The sequence below is a fragment of the Eucyclogobius newberryi genome, unplaced genomic scaffold, assembly GCF_026437365.1.
Source record: "Eucyclogobius newberryi isolate DKJ021-1_F unplaced genomic scaffold, fEucNew1.0.hap1 SCAF_6, whole genome shotgun sequence".
Lineage (NCBI taxonomy): Eukaryota > Metazoa > Chordata > Actinopteri > Gobiiformes > Gobiidae > Eucyclogobius > Eucyclogobius newberryi.
The window spans coordinates 11,617,753-11,628,574 of NW_027316278.1; the positions used below are offsets into that span (position 1 = coordinate 11,617,753).

Below are 10,822 nucleotides of genomic sequence, written 5' to 3' on the forward strand. Positions count from 1 at the left end.
CCCATTTCAATTAAATAAATTAAATTACCTGTAGTTGGATTTTCTTTTTTATATAATCGCAAGTAAATACAAGGGAGTAGGCGGGGATAGGGGCTGGTGAAAACTGAGCACTCAAGCTTTGAATACAGGATATTGCAGTTTTTAATTGACTGTAAAGCTTTTTGTTTTACATTTTTGCATTGATCACATTAAAAATACTATCTAGGGCCTGTTCCATGGAGACAAACTGTTACAGGTCAGATCTGTGGAGGTGGTCCAGCTCACAGTAAATGCTTTCGCTCGCTTTCCCCCATTAAAAACACATGTAATGGAATAAAAACTCAAAGGTTACACGGTGTAACCTTTAACTTCTGATTGATATTTATGGTAATTACTAGTTACTAATTTACCCTATTGTACCCTGCCCATGCACTCCCAGTACACACATATTTTTTGTTTTGCTTTTATTTCATTAAAAAAAGTACATTTTATTTGTAGAGCACTTTTCATGCACACAAACAACTCAAAATGCTTTACATAGAATTGAGAAAAAATGCATACAATTTACACATTTGCAGTAAACTTTAAAATCAGTTAAAATTTAATTAAGACATAGGCAATGCTAAAAAGAGGATATTTTAATATAGAGTTGAAAATATTAGGCCTCATTTCAAAACATAGAAGCAACAGAAAAGCTCCCAGTAGAATTATTCACAGTTTCATCACTTTGTTCACAGTAAATATGTTCTTTTCTTTATTAGTTCAGATTGGGTTGTCGCTCATGACATAACAAAGAAAATGCAATTCAAACAACAGCCACAAGGTGAACAATAATACAGCTATGATATAGCTTACCTCTATTCCTGGCATATGGGATCATTATTAGTATTTGCTACTAAAGCTACTGCAACTGCTACTGCACCTTAATGTTATTGCAGCTTCTATTACTTTTACGAATACTAGGGTGTGGCACTATTCAAACAATATTTGAACAAAGCATCAAGAATGTGCAAAAATGTGCCAGTAAATGTCTCGGTTGAAGGTCAAGTATGACACATAAAGTGAATGGACCATACAATTAACCACAAAAGGGCAGATATATCACCTTATACACTTGTTTGGGTGATTGCATCAAGAAGCGTCTTTTATCTGTCGTTTTAAATCGTTTTAATTATACTCACTTTTCTAATTTTACATATCTCCAAATAAACAATTGCGATAACTATTTTTTCTTCTTCTACAGTCATCATCGGTTGACTATTTTGGGAAGTCTTATGTTGGAATGAGTGCTGGTGCTGCTGCTCTTCTTTCTTCCTTGTGACTTTGCTTTTGCTTCCTTTTCTGATGATTCTTGTCTAAATCTCCTCCTGGTGACTGGGATCTGACCTGGGAGGGGGGAAAAACACATGTGAGACTAAGTGAGAACGTAAAAGACTGAAAAAGACCTGTAAAAGACTGTAAAGGACGTGTAAAAGACTGAAAAGGACGTGTAAAAGACTGTAAAGGATCTGTAAAAGACTGAAAAAGACGTGTAAAAGACTGAAAAGGACCTGTAAAAGACTGAAAAGGACCTGTAAAAGACTGTAAAGGATCTGTAAAAGACTGAATAAGACGCGTAAAAGACTGAAAAGGACCTGTAAAAGACTGAAATAGATGTGTAAAAGACTGTAAAGGACGTGTAAAAGACTGAAAAGGACCTGTAAAAGACTGAAAAAGATGTGTAAAAGACTGAAAAGGACCTGTAAAAGACTGAAAAAGATGTGTAAAAGACTGAAAAAGACCTGTAAAAGACTGAAAAGGACCTGCAAAAGACTGAAAAGGACCTGCAAAAGACTGAAAAAGACCTGTAGTGAGGCTTACGTGAAGCTCTCTGAGACACTATTGCCACATGAAGAGGAGGAAGTGAAATGATTTGTCGGGCACAGACCTGACTGCAGACAGCTGTGCAGGACGTCGAGGTAATGCTGCTTCATCTGCCGCCTCATCTGCTCCGTGCTGTAGATGCTGGTGATGCTGTGGAGATACCGCCGCTGTCCAGCCGTGAGAAAGTGGTGCTGGTTAAAAGAAAGAAAAGCAATAGAGTCACTGTTCTTTCTCTATAAATGTTCAAACTATCTCACCATGGCCATTGACTCTAAACCATACAACACAAAGCTGCTCCTCTGAATTACTCCCTTTTACATATCACATTGAGCATCCATCACTTGCCTTTAAAATAAGTCAAGGTGTCAGACACACAATATAAATCCTTTTACCTGTAGGAAAGATGAAGTCGTCATGTATGTAGGAAAGTGGAATGGTTTATTTCCCGCTGAGACGGTTATGTGACTCGCACTCTTTTTTACAAATTCACAACCTGCAAAATCAGAATCACTTTTATTCATCCCCAAATTATTTTCATTTCAGTGTATATTTGTTGTGGATCAGTTGGGCCTTGTGCATTTTCTCTGTTCTTCTATCAAATCTGTGCACAAGGTTCCAAAGCTCATTTCTAATAGTTTGTTTGGGTTGCAGGTCTCTAATTCAACAGGAAATTATTCTTAAAATGTTAAATTTTTACCACGAGACAAAGACAAATGATTTTTAACACATGACAAATTACACAAGCAGAGGTGGACAGTGACAAGAGTACATTTACTTTTACTTCACTTCACACATTAAAGAGCAGATATCTGTACAGTCTAATCATCACATTTTGAACTGGACTGAAAAGTAATTATAATCTTAGACCTGCTGGATACAGGAATGGATCTTTTTTTGTATTTTCAGTCAAAAATAGGCTTAATGACCAGGAAAATTGCATTACATTTTTAAAAGGTCTATTTTCACTACTAATAATATAATTCAATCTAATGCATCATTCATTATTTACAAGGACAGAATAAAACAACCATCCCCAATTAGAACAAACTGATCTACTATTGGTAATTGAAAAAGCATTTCAATTACCTATAATAGATCAGTTTGTTCTAATTTTAACATTCTTTGAACCGCTTTAGACTCACCATTTGAAGTGCAACTGCTCGCCTCAGCAGACCTGCAACAAAAGCTGTATTAAACCCGCCTTAAATAAACATTGTCATGCGAAAAGAATGGGTAAAACAACCAGATTTGTGTTGTGCTCTCACCTCGTCTCTGGTCCATGTTCCCATTGCACCCCTTTGTCTTTTGTTAAGCTCTCCACAAAAGTCACCTGTTTCCTCATAACAGGCTGCATTCCCATTGGAGAGATAGTTTTTGTGTTATGAAGTCCACAGTGTCACAGCCGGATCGACCCACAAGTGTGAAACCAAACCAGGCCTGAAACCAGACCCCAATCCAGGGCGTCCCATTACAGTGCAGGGGTCCATGTGCTTTAACCTAATGTGTATTCTCATTCAAAATGCATCAGGAAAACAAAACTACAGCAGGGTACAGTGGCCAAATATTGTGCACAAGCCGTTTCAGAAGGTTAAAGGGGACATAACATGCAAAATCAACTTTAATTAGCTTTTTTTTAATCCTGCTACAATGGCGTTTCCTCGTCATTAGTTTCCTCAAAGTTGTATTTTGATTCCTGCATGTTTGAGTTGATTCTGTTTTGGCTCGAGTGCTCAGCAAAATCCTGTTTTCACCTACCACCCATCCCCGCCCACATCTCTGTATTTAGCTGCAATTATTTGAAAAAAAAATTAAGATTGACACATTTACGGTTCTAAAATGTCACAAAGGCACTTTTCTTTTTTTTCTTTTTTTTCATATTTGCACTTTTCAAAAATAAAAACATGCAAATTACAATCTGCAGCGTTTTACGGTGAAACGTCAGTATGAAGAGGCGGGGCTTAAGTTCTGCAGTTTTGAACAGGAAGTCAATGGACCCGTTGACTATGACTGAGCTAAACAAAATGTAAAATTATGAACTACTTAAGTAAAAGTTCGTTTAGTTAAAAGTTCAATTTTCTTTTTAAAGTCTCCCAGTCAACGCACAAAACATTTCAAAATAAAAGACTGCAAGATGAAACAGATAAAACATTAAAATACTGGTATCTTTCGACAAAAAAGGTGGTTGAATCCGGACTTTCTCAATTCAAACTGTTGCCGTGTAAGACTTTTGACTCTTTGTACAAGTACAAGTACAGGTGACATGTACTGCCTATTAAATCCCTTCAAGACAAAAGAACAGTCATTTAATATTTAGTTTACACACTTTTATTGAGCATCATGTCCAATATGCATTGCATCAACACAAAATGAAAAAAAACAACAACCAAACATAAAAATAATAATGGCGTAAGAGTGGATTTTCCTGGAGACACCATTTTGTATTTTGAGTGTATTGCTTTATGACATTTCAAAACGCTGCACTGAATTTGTGCAAAAAACAGTGAACACCGGTCAGAGGTCATGGTAAAGAATTGAGGATCAGAAGACAAAACCAAATGTAATGTCTGTCGCAGAAAACACTCCGAACCATGATTAGCCCCGAACCCGATAGCGCGCGCCATAAATCCACTCTTGAATGTTGCAAATCCAAAACGTCTTGAAACTAACAAAGTGACTAAATGATTGAATCCACCCGAACGCATTTGTCATTTAAAAATATTACGTCGAAAGGTAATACATATTTATATTAATATTTCAAGATTCTATGAAGAATTAGAATTTAGTGAAAGCCAAAATAAAATAGAGACAGAAACTACCCGATGTCCTAAAACCCACAAGTGACTTACAATTACTCACCGATCAGGAGGTGTGCCACAACAAAACGATTACCCTAAATCTACTGTGGAACTCCGTATGCCCCCCCGTGTCGTGTTGGAAAAACCTACAGTCTATACTTGTCTGAGAAGAGGTAATAAACTAAGATGGCAGTTCACCAGTATGAGACACGTTCACAGCTTAGCAAATTCACAGATTGTTTCGTTTGTGAAGAGAAGTGAGGGTCGGGACGGCAGCCGGTGAAACGAGACGCCGATGAAGGAGGTGGTTATTCCTGAGAAGTTGGCACAGTTCTCCTGTTAACCATCAACACACTGGTGCAAATCCATGTGGGGGGAGGAAAAGAAAACGACAATTCAAAAGCTATTGGGGAGCCATACAATTTAAGCCAAACCTCAGTTTCATGCGTGAATATGCGGTTATATTGATAATGTGCACCAGTGTCTCGTTGCCAACAGGAGGCCGATTCTCAGAAGCGTTTGAAGACAGAGCCTCTTTAAACAGATGTCAGTGATACCAGAGCCGATATGAGGACGTGAGGCCAGAGAAGGCAAGAGTTTAACATAATGATCCAGACGACTACTGTGGAGTGAGGACGAGGGATGACCTAACGACAACAGCCTCTTGTTTTACACAATCTTGACCCTAAATTGCATAAGAAACCTGGTATAAAGTAGAAACTGTTCAGCAGCAGATAAAAAAGCAAGTCATTTACAGTAGTGACATATCTTACATCATTATTTTTTTCAAAATAAATAAAATTAAATATACAATTCCAGGAAGGAAAACAGGTAAATTTCGCTGGTAGGGATCTCAAATTGGCTCGTCTTGTGGAAAATGACAACTGTTCACAGAAACATGGTTGAAAACAACCATTTCCTTTGACTGGTAAAACAAGGGGCAAAGGCTTGAAATTTTCCCTCTGAAGGCATTTCCTTAAACTGAAAGAAAACAGACTTATAAAGCACATGTCTGGGCCAGAGAAGCAGTAGTTTTTGGAAACAATGAACTCACCCTGGAATTTACAGCTGATTCTAGTCAAACGCCATCTCTTGACTTTTTCTTACGCAGCGAGCCACTTTCCTCTTGAACTCACCGTTGGGGTCCTCCCTCCACTCTTTCTGTAAAAAGTACCAGGCAAACGGGTGTATATGAAACCAAACAAGTGCCCAGGGGTGTTTCAAATTGCCATCATATTTTCCATAATGCGTGCCATGACTTCATTAGAAACCCGTTTTGCTCCATTAAAGAAAGACCTTACCGCGGCGTCCACGTTGGCTGGTGAGTCGCTGTTGGGGTCTGCGAGCATGGAGATGACACTGATCATGATTGTCTCTACTGTGTGAATGGGGAGCCAGCGCTCCTCTGGCTTTTCATATCCAAACTTATCCTCCCCGGGCTCGTGCAGGATTGAAATGCACACGTCTCCATTCTTTGCAACTGTAAGAAATATTAAAAACAATAAACAATCACATTTAGCAGGAGACACAGGGGAACTTTACTAATCACAGTCGGGTGAGATCTTTCAGAGGAAGTGGAGTTTTAGACAGTGGCTTAGTGGATGGAGTCCTCTAATCTAACCCACCAATCCGAAGCTCAGAGGTTCCACTCCCGCTCAGACCACGTTCTGTCGTCGTGCCCTTAGGTAACACACTTCACACTCCTTGCCTAGTGCGAAGTGTGTGCGTGAGGGATTGGTGGTCTGAGGAGTCGACAGGCAGCCTCGCTCCGTGAGTCAGCCCCAGGGCCACTGTGGCAACATAAGCGGCTTACCACCACTGAGAGTTATGTGACAAACTAATGACAAGAGTGCAGCGCTTTGACAACCCTGTAAAGCACATCACAAGTGTAAGGCATTATCATATTATTATTTTATGTCATATTGCCCAACTCTAAGGTTAGTTAGGTTAATTGAATTTCTTTTTTGTTTGGTTTAGTTGGACAATGCACCCAGTTTTTGTCCATGTAGTTGAGCCAAATGTGTTTTCCCCCAGTACAAATCTTGTAAACACAGAAGTAGGGTATCCAGGCATAAATCGTCCAGGACTAGCATGCTATCATCTAGTTATTGTTAGCGTTACTCTGCTCTGGCCTCTGAAAGTTGTGAAATGTTGTTGTTTTATTGTTTATGTTATTTAAGATGATTAATAATAAAAAATCTGTAAAACCGTCACATTAGTGGAGTCTTGCCCAATAATGAAATAATGCATTGTCATTTGTGGGAGAATAAAAAACAGACTAACCATTCGGGTGCCAGATTTCAGTGATAAATTTCATCTTTGGAGGCCGTAGTGGATAGTCATAAGGAAAGGTGAGGTAAGCTTTGAAAAAACCTCCTTCGCTGTAACATAAATAAAACACACGTTAGTTGATAACGATTCCAACTGTGAGGAAATCAAAATATTGCTAATACTACAGGCATTTTCCTTTATATTTTATACTATAAAAAAAAAATATTGCACCGCCTTGTATTGTTTATTTTGAGAAACTAGTCTGTGAAACGCATTCCGATTCATTCACAGAGGTCGATACTTTGCTGCACATTTGACCAGTCGACTATTATGTGTTGCCTCTATAAACCAAAAACACTTACAAAAGGGTGTCCTGTGGCCCGATGATCACGACCTCCCATTTGTAGATGTCGTCGTCATCTATGAGACCAGCCGAAAAGCCCTCCACAGGGTTCTTGTTGAGCTCTGGAACAAAATGTGAGGGACGAACGGTCAAAGACATAAGTGAAAAGCCACTCAGGATACGACAAAGTAGAGTTACTTGCAAGGACGTGCACATTTTGCATTCCAGGGGTAAATAATCTAGACAAAAACAAGCAAAGAGCAAATGACGGCACATGAAGTTAATCAATAATAACTGGAATATCATTAGGGCTGAAGCAAGTTAATTGATTAATAGAGACTAAGCGGTTAGAGTAGTAAATAATCATCAAAATAGTTTAGTAATGGAATGATCATTATCTGGTCTTTAAACTCCAAAACATGGCCTGTGCTGAGAGAAGAGGCATGACTCAGACAGAACAAGTACAAAAGTAAAGCACAGTACATAAAATACTTGGATCATCAACATTTTTCTTTTACTTCTCTACATTTAAAAGCAGGTGTCTGTGCGTTTTACTCCACAGCATTTTTGAACATGTTTTAATTTTAGACCTGCTGAATCGGCTGAAAGGTTTCTATTTTTAGCACGTTTATGTTGACATCTTGCCTACATTTTTAGAGTTCAAGTCCAAGTTTAGAGCAAACAAAAATAAGCTTCATAGATAGATATGGCCAGGAAAACCCAAAATATGGATTCGATCAAGATCACGTTTTAATAGTTCTCAGAAATTGAATTATTTTTACTTTTAATCTTAATAGTATATTTTAATTTGAAAGGTTTTTTGCCTGAAGGCTTTTTAAGACAGGACAGTTTTGGTGTGAAATGGGGATGAGAGAGAAGGGAGGACACGAAGCAAATTGTCGAGGCAGGGATTCGAACTCACGACATGGAGCCTGGCATGTGTGCCGCTGACCACAGGGCAGCTAAAGTACATTTTTAAAAGGCTTACTTTAATACTTTTACTTAAATATATTTTTCAATTGATACTTTTACTACTTGCTCTTTTAACTATACTTTTACTTGAGTAACAAAAAGGAGTACTTCTTCCACCAGAAACAAGTCAAATGATCTTGAAATTGGTAAAAAATCTCGTTCACGACAAGGCCTTTCATGATCAAAACGATGAATCGATGAAAAAATGACTCTAGGTGGGGTCTGCATGTTCTCCCCGTGTTACCGTGGGTTCTCTCCGGGTTCTCTCCGGGTTCCTCCCACCGCCCAAAGACATGCGTGTGTTGTGTGGCAAAATTGGCAACACTAAATTGGCACTAGTGAATGAATGTGAGTAAATGTTTGTCTGTGTGTCCATAACTCTGTTAACCCTGCGACGAGCTGGCCCCTGTCCAGGATGTACCCGCCTAAGGCCCAAAGTCACTGGGATAGCGGCGGGAACGGGAACAAGCCGTAGGAAATTTAAAAATTAAATAAGGATGTCACGATATCCAATTTTAGTGTTGCCATTGCGAGAAAAACCACACGATTCAACTATTATTTGCGATAATTTCCTTTCATTCCCATTTTCCAACATGATGCTACTTCCCAATTTTGTGTCCATCTTTACGAAATCAAACTTCACAAATGACAAAAATCAAGATAATGTGACAAAAACAGCCAGATAATATAGTACTTAACCTTTTTTAAATTCAATATACGGTCAAAATAATAATAATAATAATAATTCAAATGTAAATTTCGCTTCTAAAATGGTCACGGTTATTATGTTTATGCCGATTATCGATTAATCACATGCTCTTAATATCCATAATCATCATAAATATCTATCATAATTCAAACGTTTAGAGAAAATTGTCTTTTTCACGGTCGCATTCGTCCGATTGATGGAGAATAACACATCAGAACCATTACATCACGCGTGTAAATACTCGTCACCGTCCGCAGTTCATGTAAACAAAGCTATTGGGACATAAACGCCACGTGGAAGGCGCTAAACCTGAAAAAAGTGCGTGTTGAAAATACAGCGCACTTTCATGACTTTGATTTGTGCGCTAAATCTGGGCCAGGTGACGGCGAGAAGCGACGTGTCCGCGGAACGTTCGGGCCAGACACCGACTTAACCGTTTCAGGCTCGTCCACGGTCGGTCCCGTTCCGTCACAATCTGCTCAAAACACCGTCGAATGTGCGGTAAACGGCGCAGGGAGCTTTAACTGCCGAGACAGAGAGACTAGATTGATTATTCCTTTGTTCCTTTGGCTCACTAATACCGAACTTGCCACAATCCACAGCGACATTTACGTCCCACTAATGACACGAAACTGTACTAAATATTAGACACGGCTCCGATCGCGCATACGGACGCGATCCGGAGCGGGTTTCAGACGGCTATGCTAACAATAAACAGTGAATGCGGTGAGAAAGAGAAGTCCCTATGGCGTAAACAGAGCTGCGCCGAGCTAAGAGAAGCTAACGCAGGCTGACAGCTAAAGCAGCTTTCAAAACGACCTTTTGGGGGCTCGGGGTGAACGGTGGACATTACCTGCCAATTGTTTTCGAAGAAGTAGCGCTGATTGTTCGGTCATGGTACGTGGACGTGAACTGCAACACTTTTGTGCCGACAAATGGTGCCCGAAAACAAAGCTAACGACGCTGCGCTGCTGTGCCTCTGTTTTGACACAAGGTTCAGCTGCTGGCTTTAGCTCCGTCTGCGCATGCGCCGCTGGCTCTGGTGCTCAGCCTGTGCTTGATGGACTTCAGTGAACTCGAATGACTTTGTTCACTGCTGATGTCTGTCTGTGTGGGGCTGCTCCAGCACAATGGCACTGATAGAATGGCAAAATGACTAGACATTGTGGTGGTGGATTAAAAGCAGAGGGTAACATCAGGACCAGGGCTCAGAGAGGAGGTGAAGGCCAAAGTGGTGCCCGTGGTCATCGGAGCACTTGGGGCCAGTGACCCCCAAATTGGAGAAATGGCTTGAGCAGATCCCAGGGAAAACATGAGACATCTCTGTCCAGAAAAGTGCAGTGCAGGAACAGCAAAGATACTGCGCTGAATGCTCAAGCTCCCAGGCCTCTGGTAGAGGACCCAAGTTTAGAAAAAGGGACGAGAAATGTAATTATATTAAAATTAATTATATATAAATATATATATACACACACTTGCGTTTACTTATTTTTCATCTCTGTAGCTAACATTTACCACTGCATGTCCACAACCGTTACATACAGACTGCTTTCTGTGCGGTGCTGACTCATACCACTTTTTGTTTCATTGTCTTCAAAACCCCTGAAAGAGGAAAGGATTCAAATGCACACACAGTACTTTTGCATATGCTTTATATCGCCAAATAAGCAGTCAGTAACTGTACAAGTTCAAAAGTTAGATTCAAAAAGGGGAATGTATGTAATGTATGAATGTACAAATAAAGAATAATTACAATTTTGTCTGTATAATAACTGTTACTAGTTCATTACATTAGCATAACTGTTTTCCATACCTTTCCATTAAACATTTGAGTAATACATTCATTCATATTACAAACCTTGTTCCCCTGTCGACTCCGTTTCACTGTAA

At 39.5% G+C, this 10,822-nt stretch overlaps 1 protein-coding gene and 1 long non-coding RNA gene across 2 annotated transcripts; both read right to left on the bottom strand.

Moving 5' to 3' along the window:
• Positions 1–1,330: 1,330 nt before the first annotated feature.
• Positions 1,331–2,334, bottom strand: LOC140346418 (uncharacterized). Its single transcript, XR_011924318.1, has 3 exons — positions 2,235–2,334; positions 1,907–2,033; positions 1,331–1,365 (listed from the first exon to the last, which is right to left on the bottom strand). It is a non-coding gene; the product is annotated as an uncharacterized lncRNA (long non-coding RNA).
• A 1,810-nt stretch (positions 2,335–4,144) lies between these two features.
• Positions 4,145–9,952, bottom strand: LOC140346565 (ubiquitin-conjugating enzyme E2 G1-like). Its single transcript, XM_072432693.1, has 6 exons — positions 9,786–9,952; positions 7,271–7,373; positions 6,921–7,018; positions 5,939–6,117; positions 5,692–5,798; positions 4,145–5,618 (listed from the first exon to the last, which is right to left on the bottom strand). Exons 1-5 carry the CDS (start codon positions 9,826–9,828, stop codon positions 5,712–5,714), a joined length of 510 nt encoding a protein of 169 aa, XP_072288794.1. The 5' UTR covers positions 9,829–9,952; the 3' UTR covers positions 4,145–5,618; positions 5,692–5,711.
• Positions 9,953–10,822: the final 870 nt, after the last annotated feature.